At 37.2% G+C, this 23577-nt stretch overlaps 1 protein-coding gene across 3 annotated transcripts in view; it reads right to left on the reverse strand.

The window, feature by feature from the left end:
* The window catches only part of LOC111156885 (phosphodiesterase 4D), an 887389-nt gene that overhangs the window by 409362 nt on the left and 454450 nt on the right, over window positions 1-23577 (reverse strand). The window contains exon 1 of one of the 3 annotated variants that reach the window (XM_022518026.1): window positions 1316-1440. The exons of the other annotated variants lie outside the window; for them this stretch is intronic. Within the exon in view, the coding sequence (XP_022373734.1) occupies window positions 1316-1440 (125 nt within the window). Of the gene's footprint in view, window positions 1-1315; window positions 1441-23577 lie in introns of those variants that run through there. 3 annotated transcript variants of the gene reach the window in all.

Below are 23577 nucleotides of genomic sequence, written 5' to 3' on the forward strand. Positions count from 1 at the left end.
CAACAGAGACAGGTCATGTGTCTCAGGAAGTATCTTAAAATCATTGTTAGTTACTGTTAGCCTGTTATAAATTCAGATGGTGTAGAACTGGACAGAAAAACCTTGACACCCTGGGGAAAAGAATAAAGTATTTCCCCTCAAAAACATTTAAAAGTTCAGTCCCATCAAATCATAACTACCCTGCCGCACCCTTGCCTTTCTTTTTTTCCCATTCCATTGAAAAACTAATCCCATGGCATTTCTGAAGGTTTGGAAATTTTTTTTTAAATCAATCAAATATCTGAATGTTACTTCATGTTTATAACCAGGTCAAACCTGGCAAAAATGTATGCTCTCCGTGATTCTGTGTGTGTGCGTTATTAGAAAAAGAAAAATAGAAGAGTAAGAGGATAATGATAATCTTCAAATAAAATATGTTACTTTTAGAATTTTATATTTTTCTTCCAAGACTTCATCAACTTAGGGAGAACTGGCATTTTCACAGATAGAATGGAACATCCCTATAAAACACTTCTGACGTTCACTGTGAAATGCTGAATAAAATGACTTTGTTTAAAATCAAAACTGAGGAATGATTTTTGGACCCATGAGTCAAACATCTCATCCCTGTTCTGACACTGCATAAAAATGCTGGAAGACAGAACAGGTTTAGTTATTGCACACCCTCTTCCCTTCTAATGAAAACACTGAGCTTGACTCTGAGATTCCTAATTATACAGCCTGAGTTTGCCTGTGTAGAGTGTGTGTGTGTGTGTGTGTGTGTGTACACACGTGTGTGGTGTGGGGGTGGGTGGAGTTAGCAGAATCCTGGAACATTGATGTACAAATGACATTTTCTTTAGAGGAAAAATATCTATCCCTATTCTTGCCTCCCTAGTGACCACATGAAAATTAATGCTTTTTAGTAGAATTTTAGCATATTTATTGCACATTGGCCTTGAGGAATGTTATGGGCAGATCATGAGATAATGGGCACTGGGTAATAAGAGCCATTAATATACCCATTATCCGGCTATGTCCTCCTTCAAATATTCATTATGGATGATTCTGATGTCAGTACAAACACTAACCATGTTTCAAAATTTTAAAATCTACAAACCCTGAAACCAGATCAGCTTATGCTGAACAGCTAAGAATATTTTCCAGCTTTCTCTCTTTGGTTAATTTTTTTCCTAACTGTTCAGTAGGCTGAATTTTCAAAGTAATCTCTCACCATAACCCTCCCACCTCAGCAGACCTACAAAGCAGCTAGCTACTAAAGGGTAACAAAACACAATTTCACTGACAAACAGCTAGAAGAAAGGAAAGCAGTTACCGTCTCCTCTGTGGCTTAATATCAATTGGCTTGTTGATTGCATAAGGCGATCCATGAACATAAGGGCTTCGGAATCTAGCTACCTTCCCCAGCGGTAGGTACTCACAGCCTGTTGGCAAACTCATCTTATCCGAGAGACAGGAAGTAAAAACAAATCTTAGCAGTCAGACCAGCATTCCTGGGGACGCTGGAACGAACATGTCAGATAATGGATTTCAGGCATATGCTGCTCACTGGTCGCTGGGTTCTGCTTTTCTTCAAAAGTAAACGCGTGTTTCTCCCAGGTTACACGCGCTACCTTGTTTTCTGTTCATGGACACAGGAAGCTTGTTGCTTATTTCTAATCAGAGTCGTGCTCTGACCAATTATTGGCTGAGCAGATGAAGGAGAAATTCTGTAGCTCCACAAAACCCTATTTCCACTCCACCCAAATCTTGGAGGAGGCAGCGTGGTTTAATCCATTCGTGTCTAATGTCTAAGAGAACATCAACCTAATGTAATAGTGGTTGGGAAATCATTAATTTACCTATACACCATGCATGCATCTGACAGGGAGGAAATAATCAACTATTTGGTGTATTTTCAAAAGGGGAAAATTGTTTGCAAAATTGATGAAAGATACGTAGAAAATGAGATGGAAATGATTATGGGTGCTTTTCCAATTTTCCGGTCAAAAAATTGTAGGCTCTTATTCATAAATTACTGTTCACAATAGAACTAAACTCAGCCTCTCAGGGACATAAAAATTGAAAACTATAGCCTTTATACACTAACATTTTGACTCTGAAACTGATTTTTTTTTATTAGAAACATTCTCTAAGAAATGCAACCTCTGTCTGCTCCCTGGATTAAGATCTACTGAAAAATTGATAGGATATTCTTTAACAATTGTTTGTAAATTAGTTTTTCATAACAACGAAAGACAAACTGCAGAAACTGCAAATGACACCAAGTAAGTCCACACAAGGCAGCAGAGTCAGAGCCAAGTTCTAGCTTTAATCCGCCCACAGTTCTCACTAGCCCTTTCCCCATTTCCTAAGGTTCCAGCAACAAAACCACTGAGGCCCTTGTATGGAGCCTGCAGATAGGAGGAGTTCAGAGTACTGTGGATGGTAATTTTGATATTTGAAAATGATTTCTTATCTAGGATTTGAATAAACACAACCTGTTTATTCAAAAGTCCGGAACCTGAGCAAACACAAAGTTGTTGAGAGAAAGCCATATTCTATTGTGTAGCGGCCAAGTTCAGACACTGTTGAACACTGTTAAATAACAGACATCATTTAAATTCAGAATTTTTTTTAAGTTCAAAAGGGAAGATGGCTTTCCAGTTCATAATAAGCATTTCTGTCCAATGATTCTATTTTTATATTATTTTTATTATGAAATGATGCATGCTTATTTTAACATTTCAAATGACACCGAGGTATACAAATAAGTAACGCTTATCTCTTCCTTCCTATTAATCCTAACTTTTCTTTATGCTAATCATATCAATGTATATGTAGATACATAATATATACACAGACACACACATACCGACACCTATCTCCTTTCTTTTTGTGCAAACTAGGCTTATAGCATACAGAATCCTAAGTATTTTTGTACTTAAAAAAAAATCATAGATGATTTTTCTGTAAATGCACAGAGATACAGTGTGTTCTTTTTAATAGCTATGTAAGAGTCCACAGAATAGGTGAGTTATTTATGCAGCCAATCCTTTACTGGAAGACATATAATTCTGAACTTCTATAAACAATTAACACATTTGTTAATATATTTTCTCACTGGTTGGGTGCTTTTATTTCAGTAACTAGGTTGCAAGATCACAAACTGTATACACTTTTCCCTTTAATGGGCTCCAGCAGTTCAGCCTCTTACGATTCATGTAGAAAGATGTCCATTTCCCCACACACTCTTGACAACACTATCTATGGATGTTCAAAGCCAGCTCTCCAAAATGCTCAGAGATTGCACACAGTTCCTGGTTAATAGGAAACGGTGATAAAGATGACTACAAAAGTAAGAGCAGACTATCTAAACTAAAATCTACCAGCCAAAAGTCCAGACTCTACCTCAAAATGAGAAAAAAGTTTAAGCAAAACAGAGAATTTGCTGCTTAATTTGCATAATTAAAGAAGATAAAATAGGGAGGGAATCCCTGCTATGTGTTCTATTCTTTCTTAATGAGGATTATAGATTATAATTTGGGGCAAGTCACATAATTTTACAATGTGGAGGCAGTGTTTAATCACTACCACTTAATTGTGATGCACAACTGCGTCTAATTTATAATTTTTGAATTTACGAGGCCCTTTGGGCCTACGGCTTCATCTTCAAGTCCTAAGAACAAATGTGCAGTATTTTTATCTGTAAATTAATGTAGGGGTCTTTGCCCAGTATTAGAGAATAAGACCTGCTTCACAGAAGAATTTCCTAAAAAGGAGAAAAATAAAAAATTGGAGACATAAACTTCAATGGGAGGGAAATATGTGCCCTGGGATGGGTAAAATTCCTTGGTTTTCTTAGCAGGGACATTTTTGCTTGTACCTGGTCAATGATTTGCTGTGAGCCTGACAGGATCTCATGGGGATTACTTGTACTTAAATTGGGATGAGAAGAGACTACTGCTAAAATCCACCCGGCCAAGAATCTAGAATTTGTGAGAATACTGGCCAATTAGCAGGGAGCAACCTCTGAGGGAAACTCAGATCATCCTGCCTTCCACAATTCCCTTTCACTGAGGCTGGGTGGAGGCAGTTGGAGACTTTTCCTTTCAGAAAATAAAAACAGACTGGGGAACCTAAATTCGTGTACAGATTAGAAGCACAGTCTGTAACAAGTTTACAGCAAAATAAGACTCCAATCACACCAAAGAATCACGAGGCCTACCCACTGACATTTTGTTTGCTTTTACATACTAGGATTTCAGTGGTGGGATGGGGCATAGCATCCAAACTCACTCATCACTCTCATGATTCGAAGCTCTTGAGAACACACAAACAACGGCAGGTATCACACTAGACTATCTAGAACATCAATATTTTTCAGTGCACTAGAGGTTGCAATGTTAGTAATATCCTTAACAGCAATTAAAAGCAATTGCTAGGAAGCAACATTTTGAGGCCACAGGACTTTTCTAATAATTCTAATATTTATTAAAGATGATTCTTTCAGCTGTTAGCTCTAACCTGGGCTGACTCTGGCAATTTTAAAAGCTGGAGGAGTTCTTTCAGGACATGCGGATGTCATCTGTTCATGACCATGTCATTGAATAAGAACAGACTGAATCACTTCCCTTTGCCTATGGCCGGGAAAGAGTCCTCTCCTCCCCACACTTCGTCCTCTCTGTCACACCCACATCAGACAGCAATAACCCTGGGGTCAGAACCTTGCATATTTTTTTCCATATTCCATACCTTTCTGCTGTTATAATCATTTGCTCATGAGAAAATTCCATTTGGAAGTCCCACAGGTACCTCCTTCTAGCATTTAGAATGTAATTCACAACCATTCTCTTTCTCTATGTCAAAATGCTTTTCTTTCTATATTCTCTGACACTATCCCATTCAGCCAACCATAAGGCAATCACTTCTAATCAGGCCACAAATCCTAGAGACATGAATGTTAAAAAAATATTATATTAAAAATAATATATTGCATTATTATAAAACTATAATAATGTTATATTATTACAACATTGTATTAGCAATAGTATTAATGGTAACAATAAATAATAGCTAATATTGATAAGATCATTTTTATGGTGCTGGATATTGTTAATGATAGTAATTTGTTCCTTTAATCTTCATAAAATTGTATGACTTTGACACTGTTGTTATGCTCATTTTATAGATGAGCAAAACAAGGCAAAGGAAAAATGAGACACGTGCCCCAGGTCACACAGCATGTTAAGTGACGGAGTCAGATTTAGGAACCAGTTAATCCGGCTCCAAAGACCAGACCAAATTATCCCTCTCTACAGATTATGATTTCCTTATTATCTCACTTATTTATCTCTTATTTATCTCATAATTTGCCTTGAGTTAATACTCTCAGCCTTCTCCTCCTTAATTCTATCCTTCACTTGAATGCCATGTAGATCATTATAAAATGGAAATCTGAATATGTGATTGTCTTTGCTTGGAATCATTCAATGGCTCCTCATTTCTTTAGCAATGAAGTTCAAAATTTAAATTCCAGAGTTTAGTACAGGGATTCCCTATGGTCAATGCTCTGACTTCCTCTCTTGTGTCCGTCACAAGTAACCCTGGTAATGTCCTGCACACGGCCTGCTCATTCACACCACTGGCCCCTCAAAGACGATAAGATCCCTCGACCAGAACATTTCTGCCTCCTTCTATGAGTGGCTGTTTCTACATGTCGTCTCTTCCCCGAAACTTATTCTCCATTCCTCAGTTTTTTTAGGTGCCTCTTACCTCTTTTCCCCATCTACATATGATTAGAGCATATTGTTTCATGGCTGTTGATACATTCATAACTCCTCACTGTTTCTGGAAGGCAGATATTCTGCTTTATTTGTACCTTGCAATACCAGTGCCCAGAACAACACTTGTTTGTTAAATAAAGCAGCTGAAATTACAAGATGCTGGATGTTCCAAAGACCTGCTTAACTCTCTCCTTAATTCTCTCATTTTAGCTACTCCTCCAGAAAAATAATAAAAGTATCTGCCATTTTCCCAATCTTCCACACACTGGAAGCAGAGGCACTATTCATTATATGTTAGCAGACAGAAATATTTCACAAACAGCACCCACTGTAATATAAGAACAACGCCTCTTCTCAGAGTGTGAGGGACACATGGATTTTAGTTGGAGGTGATGGAGCTGTGTCTGTTTGGGCTGACAATTTTAGTTCAACAAATAAAAATGATCAAAAGTAGTTATTCTAGCACTTGAATAAGCTTGCAATTATGGCTTCATTTAATCATGTTCTATGCTTTGAGAACAGACAAATTCAAAATTAATTAATTAATCCATTTTGCCCTATTAAGGGTTAGCTACTTGTTTCAATACATTGAACTTTTCTGATAACCCATTTCTTTTTTTTTTATATTTTATTTATTTATTTGAGAGAGAGAGAGAGAGAGAGAGAGAGAGAGTGGGGGAGGGAGAGAAGCTCCTTCAGATGTGGGGCTCGATTCCAGGATCCTGGGATCATGACTTGAGTTGAAGGCAGTCACTTAACTGACTGAGCCACCCAGGTGCCCCGTCTGATGACCCATTTCTTAAATACTGAACATGTAACATTTCACACAGCTTGTACAAAATGGCTGCAATCAGAAGGGAATTTCAGAAGCCCACAGTGTTTTCCAAAATAGTGAAATATCCTTAATGCCCAAATGCCTAATTAAAATGTGGAGTATCCACTTAATGTGAATATCATAAACCCCTTAAAGGGACTGTGTTGAAATACTTCTTTAAGTCTATACTAAGATATGCTAACAAGTAACTTAAACACATAAGCACGGAGAAATATACACATGAATTCCAAAGCCACATACACTGGGGAAATTCTAGGTTAAACAAAGATAGACAGATTTTATAAGGAAGCGGTAGTTCTCAGAGTTTTTGTTAAGCTAACATCTGCTCTGAATTGTCAATAAAGTATGGATAGAGTATATGGCATTCTCCATGGCAACTTATGAAGACAAAACATCTCACGTGACACTCTAGGAATTATTTTTTTAAAATAATACTTAAGGACACAGAGAAATATTCATAAACATCAACCTAGGAAAAAATTAAGTTATAAGACAGTAAAACAGAATGAGATCATTTTTAACCAAGGAAAAATATATTCATAAATTGAAAAATAAGAAAATATTAAAGTACACATTGAAAAAAAAAATACCTAGATAGGAAAAAAATGTATGATTTTAATTTTCTTCTTTTACCCATTTTGTTATTTAAATATGCTAGATCACTCTTGTGTTAACTATTTTAATAACAAAAATGGGGTTGTTATTAAAATTTCAAAATTTGGATTCTATCAACTAAAAATAAAAATTATTGATTGTGGGGCACCTGGGTGGCTCAGTGGGTTAAAGCCTCTGCCTTCAGCTCGGGTCATGATCCCAGGGTTCTGGGATCGAGCCCCACACCAGGTCTCTGCTCGACGAGGAGCCTGCTTCCCCCACCCCTCTCTCTGTCTGCCTCTCTGCCTACTTGTGATCTCTGTCAAATAAATAAATAAAATCTTTTAAAAAAATTATTAATTGTGATCAATTAGCAAATTACACACCAGAGATGTCTGTGGCATTTTTGTGTGTCCTCATACTTCATACTTCTACAGCTGTAGAAGTAGCAAAGAATTACTCTAATTTGATTAGTGAACTAAAAGAGAATATAATTCTTACAAATAAGGGAGGCCCTAAAATTTGGGTATCTTTGGGGGCTAAAGCTAATAAGAAATCACAGTACAGATGAGATTCACAGACCAAGAACTGTTTTAAAAAACCTGTACCATTAAGGTTTATTAAGGTATTCCTTTATTTATTATTAGGAAACATATTTCACTGAAAATAAATCTGCAAACCTTGACAATGAGAATATTTTGAAAATGTACTAAAATAATGGAGGACAATAGGATAACTGTAAATATAAATAGAAGGGGTAGTCGTCTTGCTGACATTAGGAAAAATTCATTTATAGTAACAACAGTATTGAGTATTCTAAAAACTAACTTAATTTAGTTATTTATATGGAATTTTTAAAAGATTTTATTTATTTATTCATTTATTTAGAGCCTGTGAGTAGAGCAAGGGACAAAGGGAGAGGGAGAGAATCCCAAGCAGACTCCCTTTTGAGCATGGAGCCTGATACAGAGCTCGATCCCACGACCTTGAGATCATGACCTAAGCCAAAATCAAGAGTAAGAAGTTCAACAGTCTGAGTCACCCAGACACACCATGGAAAAATTCTTAAAGAATAATTATAAAGTGAAATATAATGAAAAGTGAAAAAAAGCTTAATACCTCCTTAAGAAGATACAACTCCCCCTGATCTGACTGAAATTCGGAAGCAACTTCCTGATCTACAATTTGCCTTCTTAAGTAGAGTTACCATGAAAATGGGTGTCACATGGAAATGGTGTTTTTCTTAAACCAGTTGTATTTTCAGTTATAAAGGACAGTGCTAACATTATGATGTATAAATTACTATTCTCTTAGAAATTTTATTAGCATGACTCAGTTCCTCAGATTGAGAAAACCAATGAGACTCAACTGTATGCCTTTTAGAACTCAGAGAACATGAAGCACCATAAATCAGAATAAATAAACTGAACTTTATAGCAAGGACAACTTTTATTTATTTATTTATAAAGATTTTATTTATTTATTTGATATAGATCACAAGTACACAGAGAGGCAAGCAGAAAGAGCAGAAAGCAGGCTCCCCGTTGAGCAGAGAGCCCGATGCGGGGCTCCATCCCAAGACCCTGGGATCATGACCTGAGCTGAAGGCAGTGGCTTAACCCACTGAGGCACCCAAGTGCCCCATGGATAACTTTCATTTAAATCAATAAGCTGCTTCATTTCCAAAGAAGGCAATTTGGGGAATGAATGAACCACAGGTTCTCAGCTTCTTAAAAAAAGTTTTATTCATCTAGTGGATTCCTCATCAGGAGCAATTTCTCTCAAATTCTTATTTTATTTGTTAACTGTCAATTCTTCAAAAGCCCAGCAGTGACCTATTGATCACATAAAGTTAAATTTATTAAACTGACTGCAATAAGGGAGAAGAGCACTTGGAGCAGGCATTAATACCTTAGAAGAAGAAATCAGGAATGAAAGAACTTAGGTTATTTCTGCTTGTACTTAGTTCTGTTTAATCCAAGGACAGGGAATTCTGTTTGTTTCGATTTCACTCCCAATAACTGCCCATGATGGCTGATAATCTTATCTTAACAAGCCCATTAGATATCCAAAGTTTAGGCTGAGTTAAAGTAGCAATAAAATCAACTGAAGAAAATGATGCTCATTCATTGAAATTTCAGGTGGGCCCACACAATTCATATCTCCAAGTTTTTTAGTAAACTGTTCGAATGTTAAATGGAGTGACATTTTGCTTTAAAAGGTATGGAAATGGAAACAAATGAGTTTAATATACATAATGGGCTTTGACAACATGACTTCTTCAACAGATGTCCTATACTACTTCCCACACTTTAATCCTTAAAAAGCACAATCTACTTGCCAAGATACACACTGTTGCCAAAATTCGGCTGTGAAAGAACTTCCAACAGTAGGAACCAGTGGAAAGAATTAAAGCACTTTTAAGCTTATTTCCAAGTAACCAAATGTCTTATATGACTATAAAATCTGAAGATGAAAAGTAATCATGCTGTAAGTTCTTCCTTTAGTTGGCCAAGCAAAGAGACTAGTTGGTCAAGCAAAGAGGAGGTATCTTTGGGAAAGGATGTTCTGTATCTGGTTGCTAGATGATTTTTTCAAAATGCATCAATTCATTCCTCTACCTCAGTCAGTTGCCCAGCCAGCCAGCATGAGTTGAACATCTACTCTACATACACACAGAAGCAAATGGTGTGATTCTCTCTCTCTCTCTCTCTTTTTTTTTTTTGATCTGATTCTTAACCAGAAAAAGTCATATAATCCATTCAATGTCCAATTCATGCATCATGACAAGATGCACTTCAAATGACCACTTATGAGGGAGAAATGAAAAGAAGGACAGTTTCAGTGATCCTATTTGAAACCTTGTGTTTGGTTAATATCACATCAAGCTTACATTTAGCCTAAGCCGTCATTTATTTCTTCATATTGTGTTGTTAATCTTCTCTCTTCTCAAGTGGATTATAAACCACAAGATGGTCAGATCTGTAGCTTACTCATCTTTGAATTCTCCACAGTGCCTGGTACATTGCTGTCCATACAGTAGATGCTCAGTAACTATTTGTTACAAAAAGAACTTGCACCCCATGTCCTAGAGTTAACTTTTTAAAACTGGGGAATGATATTCTTCGTTTGCCTGAAGAGTGTAAGCTGTTGTCCCAGTGCGACTTATTAAATAGTGCTTCCTTTGATTCTCAAGAGTATCACTATTTGGGTTATAAATTATCTGGTTATCATCTGGGTCTGAGACTGCACCTGTACAAGGCTGCCTCAGCCACTAGACTGAAAACAGCTCAAAGACAATGAGTCTTCCTCATTATTACTTCTCTAAATCCATCACTGCATGCACTGTTTCTAGGATCTGCATTAATGATTCAAGAAACAATAACAGTAATAATAGGGAAAGTCATGATAGTTTTAACCAGATTGAACAAATCCAGGGAGAAAACAAAATGTAAAGGAGTGATCTGCATAGATGTGGATTAGGTAGGTAAATACTGACCTGAATAGCCTCTTAAATTCGATTATAGAAAAAGTTATCTATCCCCTTGTATTCAAATCCATAGAGTAGAAAAATTCTGGAGTTATTTGTAATTGAGGGAGAGACCAAGAAGGAGGATGCTGGTTTTGAAGTCAAGTGACTTTGGTTCATAACCCTGCACTGCCAAAAGTGGGTTAGGTAACCCTGGAAGATACATGAGACCTTTCTAGTATTGGTTTCCATGACATTTAAGCTTTGTTCATTCATTCAACAAATATTTACTGCATCACTATTCTAGGTGTTAGGAATCTGGCAGCAAATAACACAGACAAATAGTCCCGCCTTCATGGAATGGGCATTCCAGTGGAGGCAAGTAGATGGACATACAGGTAAGCAAAATATGTAAGAGAGGTGATAAATGACAGAAAGAAAAATGCAGCAGGGAAGGGACATAAGGAATTCAGGGATAGGGGCTTCTGGGTCAGGGTCTGGGGCTCTGAGGTGTCTGAGGGGCTGCTCTTCCTATGGTGACTGACTTCAAAGGAAAGAAAAGGAAAAGAAGACTATAGAGAGATGAGGAGAAAGGTAAAGGCCTATACAGTACTGGTACATTATTTGTTGATTGAATAAGTGAGTGAACTAGTGAATGCCTTCGACAGATATCAGGTACAATCTTGAGAGATAAACAAATCTATCACCTAAGAAAAAATTGAACGAAGCTAACATAACCTAGAATATTACTAAGATTCTACAAACCCCTAAACTGAAACATTCCTTAATTAATGGAAGAGATTCATTTTTTTCTGACATGATTCATTCCTTTGTTGATGGACTATTGCTATATTAGTTACTAGAAAATTTAAAATAAGCAACTATGATTTAGCAAGTGCTTAGAATTTTCCTGTTAAGTTAGATGAACAAATCCCCAATCTAGGTAATATAGAATATAAGGGCAATTATAGAAAACATAAAGTGGTAACAAATGAAGAGTAAATCAGTTACATGTACCCCAGGCCTTTATTAATTACCTTAATTATTTAGCAACAGAAGCTGTGCTAAAATTTTAAAGAGTTGCCTTCTCTTTACTTACTCCCCTTAGACAAATAGTCAGTTACAAATTCTAAATTGGTGTTTACAAATAACAATTATAGCTAATATCTACTGAGCATTTAATTGATGACATCAGGCACTATGCTAAGAACTTTCCATATAATCAATTCTCATAACTGAAGGATTTACTAGAAGTGATTGGAAATGTAGTCTTCTCCTAATGCATGAACACTCTCCAGGGAGAAGAAAGTATCTGCTCTCAGATGAGTGCATCTTGGTATGAGGACCTCCCTGCTTCATGGGGCAGCAGGCTTACTTGGAGAAGATCCAAATATTGTAAAGTCATTTGCACCAAATTAATTTTCACCTTTCTAGAAGTATTGTCTCTTAATTGTAGAGTTGGAATCACTGAAACACAGGCCCAATTCTTTTTTAATATGACAGCCTGGTGATCATCTAAAGAAAGGTTCCGGTTTCCCCTTTCCAGGTCCTTGATTGAAGTTCTTTCAATTGTTCCTATCATATTTCTGGACTTATTCCTGTTTGCTGATTCCTCTTAAAGTGTTATATCTGAAATTAAATCAACATTCTAGGTGTGATAGAGCTCTTCTGGGGGTAGAAAGAGACAATCATCTCCGTTTCTCTGTTCATTGTAAATCTATGAGTGAGGTTTAAGACAATTTTCCTCACACTCTTAATTCATGTACCATTTCCCTTAGGATTATCCAACTATCCAATTCACATTAATTCTGAACTTGAAACTACAGTCATTTTTATTAGTAAACATTTGTAATTGTTGATCCTGACCTTTCATTCCAGGGTACTCACATCAGTTTCAAGTTCATTTTTCTGTGTATTTGATTGGATGAATAATCTTCTGTCCAGGCACAGTTACTCCTTATTCATTATTTCTCATCTATGTTGTTCAACTGGTAATAAGTCCATTTAAATGCATTTTCAACTAACTCATATATCCACTATATCTGCAACTATACCACAAGAGATTTTTTTCAAATACTTTACCAAAAAAAAAAGAAACCCCCCAAAAGCATGCTATTTGTATGACACTTGCCTGATTTACTAGACAATATGGAGATATAATTAATTCTGTGTGGACTGGGAAATGTAAATGATAAAAATGGGGTTTGGAACAAGACATTTTTATTAACGAGACTGAATGCTTTGTGAGAGAGAAGTCAAGAAATGTTAGGTAGCATCTTGGACAATCATTCAAATATTAAATTGAGTATGAATCTGCTGTAATATGAAAAAACCAATTTAGTTGAACCAAGGCAGTGTAACTTGTAGGGAACATCAAACAGTGAATACAAATGGGGAATAAAAATGTGCTTAGTCAACAAGTGTTGTATCACAGATTTAACATTGATAAATCAGCAAGTTAATAGCTCAATACAAAATCAAGAGGGTCTAATGGGTGATGAAAAGGATCAAGGCACGAGGGTCTTTGAGCTCACTCTCCCTTTATAGACTCCCTGACCAAACCAGAGACCTCTCTCAGTTTGAAGAGGGGCACTCACAGAACGTTCAGAAAAGATACTGTGACTGAGAATGTTTACATAAATTGGTATCATTTTGCCAGATCAGAAGACACAGCTGATTTAATGCATGGTTTAGAGACATTTGTCAAAGATGTCTACCTAATTCTACCCTCTCTTAAGAAATAAGGTGGGATTGGCGTGCCTGGGTGACTCATTTGGTTGGGCGTCTGCCTTCAGCTCAGCTCATGATCCCAGGGTCCTGGGATTGAGCCCTGCATTGGGCTCCCAGCTCACTGGGGAGCCTGCTTCTCCCCCTCCTCCCTGCTATGCTCTTTATCTCTCTCAAATAAAGAAGTAAAATTAAAAAAAAAGAAAGAAAGAAAGAAATAAGATAGGATTTTGAAGAAAAGCAGAGAAATGGAATATGGCAATATAGGAAGATTACCTGATAGGAAAGGGCTATTAAGCGTCAGGCATTTGTTGGAAAGGCTTTCAAAATGTCTTCAAGGTCCCATTCATCCACACCCTAATGCCACAGAGTTTCACACAGAAGAGCCCTGGCTAAGAATAGGCAGTTTATATACCTGAATTAGGTGTAGATAAAAGAAGTCATTGATCTTCACCATCTACACATGCTAACTTAAGCAACAACATTTAAAAACACTTTTCCCTATTTTACAGCATTAAAAATCATTTACTCATTAATTATTTGGTCCTTAGAAAAAAGTCTACCAGAATGAGAGACACAAAAGGAGAATCAAATGGCCCCTGATCTCACAAAGCTTACAATATTCTTTAGAAGACTCAAACACATGGATACATATGCTGTCATTGTGAGAGAGTACATAGTGTGTGGCTCAAGCACGAAACCTTGTTAAGAGCTCAGGGAGAGCAAATAAATATCTACCCTGAAGTAAACTCATTCAGTTTGCAGAGACTTTTTTATTTTTTTAAAGATTTTTTTATTTTTATTCATTTGACAGATAGAGATCACAAGTAGGTAGAGAGACAGGCAGAGAGAGAGGAGGAAGCAGGCTCCCCGCTGAGCAGAGAGCCCGATGCGGGGCTCAATCCCAGGACCCTGGGATCATGACCTGAGCCGAAGGCAGAGGCTTTAACCCACTGAGCCACCCAGGCGCCCCTGCACAGAGACTTTTGCTCTAGATCTTTCCAGACAGATAAATGAATCCCAGAAGATAATTGATGGCATAGCTCTAAAATATGCATAAGACAATCTGATCATTTCTCTTCTAAATTTACATAAAGAAGTAGATAAAGACAGCAAATATTATGCCCAAATGCTTACCTAATGTTACCTTCAAAGATGGCATATGTTTGCACTTGATTTTTTATTTCTGTAAAAGAAATGTTAGAATTTCTGAACTGGTGCTCGCTTCGGCAGCACATATACTAGAATTTCTGAACTGATAGTCTATTTAGGAAGAAGCATGTACTTAGTTGTTCTCCTTTCCAATATGGGGAAAAAATCAGTGATATAATTATATGGAGAAAGAAAAAGTCTAGGTCATCTGAATTACCAATGCCATTGCTATCATCAATGGGAGTATCTGGAATTTATTTAACATGTGATTATTTTGCTATCATGGATAATGTTAATACCCGAGAGAACAGATGGTATAAGCATATTTTAAATTATTCAATGAAAGATGTTTTTTAAACCACAAATGTGTATTGGCAGAGTGGATTTATTTAGCATTTAATCCTTGCTTATAATTTTGCTCTCTTACATTTGAAGATATAACTGAGAAGTATCCTTTTCTTTCTCCTGACTTCTTGGATACAAAGGTAACAGAAAACATGCAATAAGGGGGGGAAAAATCACAAAATTTTGTTTGGGGATGGGAAAAAGAGGAAAGACACACAAGAAAAAATGTATAATTTTTCTTGGGTGGCACAGTGGGGTTTACCATGAGAAACAATCTTTTTTGAGCAAATTGCTAAGAACTAACCTGTTTGAGATCAAGTAGGAAAGTACCTAATCCCACTCTTTAGTGCCTTTCTTTAGGGACACCCCATTCACATGAAATATACCCTAATTTTAGCAACTGACCTGCTCATTTCAAGACTCACAATAGCCAAGGTACTTTGTCTTTTTCTTTTCGGCTATTTATCCTTAGAGCATGGTGAGAAAAACAGGAGAACCCTTCTGAGCATTTTCTGAAGATAACAGAAGTAAATCTAGGGTTTGGCTATAGACCTTTGGCCTTACGCAGGCTAAAGATAAATTAGAGTACTTCCACACAAGGGAAAGACAGGAAATCTCTCCACCACCAATGATATAGGTTTAGGATGGCGCAGGTGAACTGACTGTCCTTGAGCCAGAAAGGGCTAGCAGATCTGAATTTGACTGACACACTGTCTTTTTTATTTTCCTTTTAGTCCAATATTTAAAGCACACAGGAAATGCCACGAAAAGTTGAGATTTTGACCTCTTTTGAAGATTTATAACGTCTAAAATGTGGGACCCCCTTCCCCCTAATCCATTCCTATATGGAGAATTGAAACCAGAGCACAGTATTCACCATCTTCTTTGGACAAGGCAGGTGTTCTTCAGTGTGATGTAACTCCCACCCAAGCTACACAACTCTGATGCATTTCCTCCAGGCTTCTTTAAGTGTTTGCCTTGACGACATTTCAAGTGAAATTCGGAGGTGGGAAAGAAGCATATCTACTATCACCTGGTCAAATTCTAATCCAAACATTAGCACTCAGCTGGGGTACATCCTGGCCCTCAGACCACATCTTACCATTACCAGAAGCTATTTTCACCTCTCAACAAAGAGCTCTTCACAAAGTTGTACAGAGCTTTCCCATAGTCCTGGCATTACCTCATTTGTATGTATCTGCAGCTCTCCACTATACAATTAAATAAAATGTTTTAATTTACCAATACAGACCTGTATTTAAACCAAGATTAATAAATATAATTACTTTTTATTAAGGAAGGAATCCTTTGATAGAACATTTTGTATATACTCAAGAAACATACAGGGGCGCCTGGGTAGCTCAGTTGGTTAAGGGTCCAACTCTTTGTTTTGGCTCAGGTTGTGATCTCATGGATTTTGAGATGGAGCCCAGGGTAGGCTTCTGTGCTCAGTCAGGAGTTGGCTTGGGAGTGTCTCCCTCTGCCCCTTCTGTGCATGCATTCCTCTCTTTTCCTTTCTCTTTCAAATAAAATAAACAAATCTTTAAAAAAGAAAGAAAGAAAGAAAGAGAAAAAAAAACATACTGAGTTGATGCCAAGAAATACTTTTCCAGAGGGATTGACATGTATTGTTGGGTCTGATTTATGGGGACATGTCTGAACTGAAAATTCTGTTTTCAACATTTATATGCTATGAAATTGCAGATTAAGCTGCCCAAATATATAGATCTTATTGCAATTGTAAGGCAGTCAATTATTTAATGAGAATTTAAGAAGACTGTCTACATGACCTTGATAATAGCAAATGATTTAGTCAAAATTGTACTTTTCAAATACTTTCAGACATATAGACACAGCTTAAAGCTAGTCTTAATTAAATGCTCAGATTCATTAGCAGAAAATTTCAGCTTGGGAATTATGTTATTTTACGTTGCTTATATACATATGTATATATTTACGCAAAGACACAACACTTTAGAAAAATGCATCTGTTTCTGTTCTATAGAATAATATATTTTTAATAGCTAGAAATGCTAAAGAACAGAAAGTGTGACACATAGCACAATATGGTCTTTTGTCACTGACTATTCCACATGGTAATATATAGCTGAGTTTGAATAGTATAAAGGAAGATCCAGTGGTCTACGGATACAATATCCAATAATGAAATAATTTATCCAGTGTATCTGTCATTTAGGCATTTCTGATGTAATAGAGTAATTGCTTAAGTGCATAATATGGAATTTTTTAGAAATTGAAAACAGCTGTAAGAGAATAAGTTAATTGGCTAATTAAGCTGTGTAATACACACATGTGTCTGTACATACATGTACACATATATACACACATGTGTGTGTAATTTTTATGTATTCAAGTATTATATATTATAAATAACCCATCATTTTATTAATATTAATTTCAAGAAATTACTAAGTAAACTGCTTATAAAACAATGAGAATGACTTTTTGTTGGATAAATAGAGCTTGCCTCCTGAGTGAATACTATCAGGGCGGATGACACTTCTGGCTAACTCCTTAGGAATTATCATTACAGGCCATTTCCAGTGTGCTCAAGGAAAGAGTTTCTTGATTTTAAGGTCACTTCCTCTTGACCCAGACAACATTAGCTAACTGGATCATCTACTTTAATCATTGGACTTTAATGCCAAAGAACTTTTGGCAGTGTCACAGAATCAGATCCCCCTTAGCAGATGTAGACATGTCATCAGTGAATTAAAAAGAAAATGTGTAGCACAGGCTCTGAAGGGAAGTTCAAAAGGGGAAGCACCCAAACATGTACACAATGGCAAATCCCTAGAAGAAAGGGATAGCTTCCCACAGGCATCATTTCAGAGGGCTCAATCTGCATTGATCAATTTTTAAATGTATAAAATCCGGTGTGTTCTAGCCAGTCTCTCTCCCTTTTTTCTCTTTATATGTGTTTTAAAAATAGTAAAACAAAATTTAATTTCCAGAGTTGATGTCAGATGTTAACACTGACTTTTTGATAGGACAGATTTTCATTAATGAGTAAACAATAAAATGTCACATCTTGAAATCTTGAAAAATAGTTACTAATTTATGTATTCCTTTAGTGACTTTATGTAATCTGTGAAGATGATTCAAGATTTGTTTTCTCGAGAAACTAATAAGGGTTAGACTTGTCAGACTGGGGACAGCATTGGCAGTTTATTGTCCCAGTTCCTTAGTGCTCTGGGATGGGCCAGACTTGGCAGGGACCAAGTTTGGAGTTACAGGGACTCGTGTTCAGGATGCAAAATTCAAGAAGAATTTTACCTTCACTGAACAATACTACAAGGGAATCCACCAACATTTCTTTCCTTGGGTTTGCTTCTCCATGCTTTTCCACTTAGCAAACACCAAGCCATGCTTCAAGATCCCACTGTGATTTCTATTTCTTTTACAAGATCACTTGTTGAAGCGGAATGGGGTGTCAAGATGGAGAAGGCAATGCAAGCATTCCCTCATGGATCTATGAATTCATTAACAGTCAACAGCTGCTTAGAATGGTGTCTGTTACATGCCAACCACATGCTAGGGACTCACAGAAGAACGGTGCATTGCTCCTGCTCTCAAGGGCCTACCGTTGGGTTAAGGAGACAGACAAGTAAACCTGCACAACAGAGCTCCTGGGTAATGTGTGAGTCTGTAAGCCCAGCTAAGAAGAAAAACAACAGTAATTTATCAGAATGAGAAAGTAACATTAGGGATAGCATGAGGGCAGTACACAGAATATATGTTAAAGATTTAAGTCATTTTTTTAATTAACTTGGACGACTGTGATAGATTAGGTTATTTACAAAATATTTATGGATTTTTGAACCCACCCCTCTTCGAGGGTCATATTTCCTGCTTCATGGTTTTTGAGTGTGGCCATGCAACTGACTGGTCAGGAGCATGAGAGTGGAAGAGATCTGTGGCATTTCAGAGCAGCAGCTTTAAAAGCCATTGTGTGGCCCTGCCATCTCCCACTTCTGTGCCTTGCCAGGATGGGCTGATCCTTAATGAAAAGGGTAAGGAACAGAACAACATAGGGCAGCTAAGGACATGTACCAAGAGCAAGAAATAAAACCGTGGTCACAACTCCCCAAACATCAGGGTGGTTTGTTACCTCAGCACAACTAGTCTAGACTGGCTGAAACAAAGAAAAAGTTCATAGTTGTCTGAACAGGTGGTGGGGGGATCTTAATTTTCTTTACACAAAGAAGGCTGACAAAGAGAGCTTCAGTTGGTAAAGATTATGGCATTTTGTAAAATGGTACCTTCTCCTATTTTTCATGATGTTTTCGGTAATGAACTCAAAGAAGATCCTCTAGCAGCTGTTTGAAGCAAAAGTTGCATGCTTCAGCATTCTCTCACAGCTGCCCTGAAGGGAAGGTTTTTCCTATTTCCCTTCTCTCAATTCCCTCCTCTGGGCTCTGGGTTCTGTCCTGCCAGGTGCCTTAGGCATTTCTCTCCTTGGGCTGTTGGAGTGCTGGTTGAGATGGGAATGCAGTTCCTTGAATTTTTAACACACCGGAGTTATCATTCCCAAGATCATTATAAAACAATCCATGTAGTATATCTACAGCCAAAGTAATTGCAGCCATAATTCAGAGAACAATCTTTACACTGGTGATTCTCAATTCTAGTTTTTGTTTTTGTTCTTTTGTTTTTGTTTTTTTCCTGTGCCAACACAGAGAGTGAAGGCAGGGATACTGTAGTTTGTAGTTCAAAACTTTTATTTTGAAATAAAAAATAAAAAAGCTTTATCCCACATAAATCTGTTCCAACCCTCCACCTTCCCGCCTACATATTGTCTGGTGACTCTAATACCAGGCTGCGAGGTCAACAGGATCTTCTTCATAGGAGATCTGAAAGATTACTGATCATATAACAACGGGTGTGATGCACCAAAAGATACAAATAACACCATTTGCAGACACAGGCTCAAATGTGAATAGCTTCAATGCCCTTTCCCCAAGAGTGCTCCATGCTGCCCATGATCTCCCTGCTCTGCTTGAAATACCCCTGCTTTTATTTGTTTCTGGGTTTGCTCTTGTTTTCCTATGAAATTATTAATAGCCCCCCTTTTACTCCCGGACAGTGAATTATTTGGGTGCTCCGAATTAAGGCTCAGTATCCAATAGTGTTAAGGTACTGGAAAGCTTGTGCCAGGAATTTTCCAAAATGCTCCCTCAGACCAGGCTTATTACATAGCTTACTTCCCAGATCTACCCCTTCAAAAATGCTAAAAAAGAAACCTCTTAAAATATCCTACCCAACAAAATCTGGACCTAAGTATACAAAAGTATTCTTTACTTCACCTGGTAAACTTTATATTAATTGTTCATATTGAACTCCCTTTTCTAACATGTTATAAATGCCTCTATCAAATCACTGGAGTTGGGGAGTCAAAAGAACAACTTTCTTTTCCACACTTTACAAATGTCTGTATTTTTAACTCGGTTACTTGTGTTGGTTTTCTCAGTCTAACATCTCACTTTGGGGCATGGTGGGAACATAAGTAATTGACAGAGGCAGGAAAAGGCCACCGGCCATGGTCCACCCCCATTCACAAATTGCTCTGTGAAACAGAAAGGAAACTCCCTAGAGTGACTTAATTTCCTTGAGTCACTTCAACTTAAATGATACTATTTGCAGGACTTTTGCAAAAGCAAAGATTTGGATGAATATCTGACATTTTGGTTACCCAAGAGCATACATTTGTTTATCAAATGGGAGCCTAATGATGTTATTCTGTTTCTATATGGTGTTTGCCATTTGGAAGTTATACTCCCAGTATTCTGGCTATATGTACCACACTGACATCCAGAGCAATGCAATTGCTGGTTTATTTTCAAATAAAATGTGAAACCAAAGTTCTATTCCGACTATGCAAATAGCCTCCAAGTGCCAAATGGTGAGCATTTTTGAGGCAAATAATTTGGGTGAGATGGTATGTGAGGCACCTTACACTTGGTGTGAAAGCAATTTGTGTGTGTCTTAAGGTTGTTGGTAGTAGTCTTTCTCTGCTCCATCAACTGTAGGTCAAATTGAGGAATGTGTTATTTAAGATTTGTCTTTTAAAAAAATCTTAGTTCACAGCAAGGAGTTGAGAAGTCAATTTACCATTTTATCTGTCAGTATTGGCTGGTAACAAAAGGAACATGGCAGGTCAGCCTTTTAACAGAGAGCGCGTCATTTCCACCTAGTGGTCAAAAGGGTGACTGTACTTTGAGAGGTTTAGCAGCATGAGAAATAAAATGCAAAAAAGGCAAGGCTGCTAATAATCCAAGCAGATTACATACATTTTAAAGGTCTAACAACTATCAATCAGCTCTCTCTCCCATTTTCTTTAAAGACTATACCAAATAGCCTTTCTTCTATTTCTCAAACACTTGCTCCCTACTTTCCACACAGAGCAGATGATTTTTCTCCTCAAAAAGGAAAGCAACCATCAAAAAGGAAAGTTCTCCATGTCCAGCCACCAAACTGACAAACTCATCTGCACCCACATTCACGATTTCCATGTTACCCTCCTTCCACCTGGGCTGTGGGTCTCAGTTCCTCTCATGTCCTCAAAAGCCCAGCTTCATCAATCATCCCCAACTATTGTTTTCCTCTTCATCAAATCCTTTCTGTATGGATTCAAATGGAATCAATTACTTCCCATCTTTGATAAAACCTTTTATAATTCCTACTTCTTTGTACAGCTACCTTTATACCTTCTTCTCAAATCTCAAGGCCAAATCTTGAAACACTTTCCTTTATATCCATTGTTATGACTCTTCCTTCATACTTAAACCTCAACCTCATCATCTTCTTAAACCACATCATCTGGTTTCTGCTCCCATGACTACGGACTTTTCTCTCACAGGTCACCTAGTGATGTATGTTCTATTGGTCAGTGAACATTTCCAAACCTACTGACCACTTCCTCCTTTCTGAAACACTCAGTTCTCTTGGTTTCCACAACACACATCTCTCTTCATTTTCTTAACTTCGTATTCATGTCTCAGTTTATTTTTCAGACTCTTCTTTACCCTCCGGTTCCAATGTTGGTGTTGTTCAGGGCTGAGACAAGGAGCTCTTATTCTCCTAATTGTGCATGCTGTTTTGTCTGTATCATTAACCATGACTCTCCTCCAGTAAGTATTCCCTCTTGCTGTAAATAACACCCCATATATTTATCTAGTTGTCCTATTTTGAATCCTGAGAACAATTCTAACTCCATACTAAGCCTTATCTCCTAGAGCCTGTTGATTACCAAGACATGCCCACTCTATCTTTACCTCTATCCCTCAAATATGTTCACTATTCTCTGTTACAATGCCCTCATTCTCCTCCACTTGACTGTCACCATCTGCAACTGTCCCAAATGGTCCTTGGCCTCCTTTCTAACCAATTCTATTCACTGCGGCCACTGACTTTAGAAAACAACAATGTCCATATCACTCTACTGTAATGGCTTCTAATTGGTTTAAATTAAAAATCCTTAAAGCCTGAAAGCCTCCTAAGATTCCTGCCCTTCCTCCCTTTCTCTATTATACCACACTCTAGTTATCCATATGTTTTTGGTTTTCAAAATGTACCTCATTTTCTCTCCCTTCACCGTAAGATCTAGAACATGTTTCCCCCTCTCCACTGATAGATTCCTATGCATACTTGAAGCTTTGGCCTAAATTGTATTCTCTCAGGTAAACCTTTATTGACTATTTCTAATGTAGGGTCTTTTCTCTGTCACTCTCATCAAAGCTTTATCAAATAGCACCCAATTAAGAAAAGAAAAACACTCTACATATTTCAAAAGGACTGAATTTAATATCATAAATAAATAAATAAAATCTTTAAGAAAAGAAAAGGGGTGCCTCATGGCTCAGACAGCTAATGACAGACTCTTGATTTCTGTTTAGGTCATGATCTCAGGGTTGTGAGATCAAGCCCCACGTTGGGCTTCCTGCTCGGTGTGGAGTCTGCTTGTCCCACTCCCACCCCATCCCCCATGCTTATGTGTGCTCTCTCTCTCAAATAAATAAATTACATTAAATAAATACGTTCTGGAAAATAATTATACAATTGATGAATGAGTGATTTTAAACCATTATGGAGGTCTAACTATATGACAGAGGTCCCAAGAGATAGATGGGCTGACTCTAAACAAAGAAATATAAGTCTAGAGATGCCTTGGTGGCTCAGTTGGTTGAATGTCTGCCTTGGGCTCAGGTCATGATCTCAGGGTACTGGGATCGAGTTCCCCATTGGGATCCCTTCTCAGTGGGGAGGCTGCTTCTCCCTCTGCCCTTCCTCCTACTTGTACATACTCTCTCTCTGACAAATAAACAAATAAATAAAATCTTTAATAAAAAAAGAAAAATAAATATATATATATCTAACAGGTAAAAAAAAAAAGTCAGATGTAACTATAATATTCTTTCTGGTGTTTCTATGGCCACTAAAATAATTTGGCTGGAAATTTCCACTTTGTGGTTGTTGTATCATTGTATCAATAGTCTTATAGGTTTAAAGATAATTATCAATTTAATTTAAAAACAATTTCATGAAAATTAAAAATAGATTTATAAAATAATAAGAGTCAACTATAGTGCCTTGTCACTCGACCTAAGGAATCCCTTTTCCTAACTGGGAAACTAAGACTGAACATGTTCCTTGAAACAGAGGAATAGGGA

Source organism: Enhydra lutris, unplaced genomic scaffold (assembly GCF_002288905.1).
Source record: "Enhydra lutris kenyoni isolate GAN:26980312 unplaced genomic scaffold, ASM228890v2 scaffoldscaffold50, whole genome shotgun sequence".
NCBI lineage: Eukaryota > Metazoa > Chordata > Mammalia > Carnivora > Mustelidae > Enhydra > Enhydra lutris.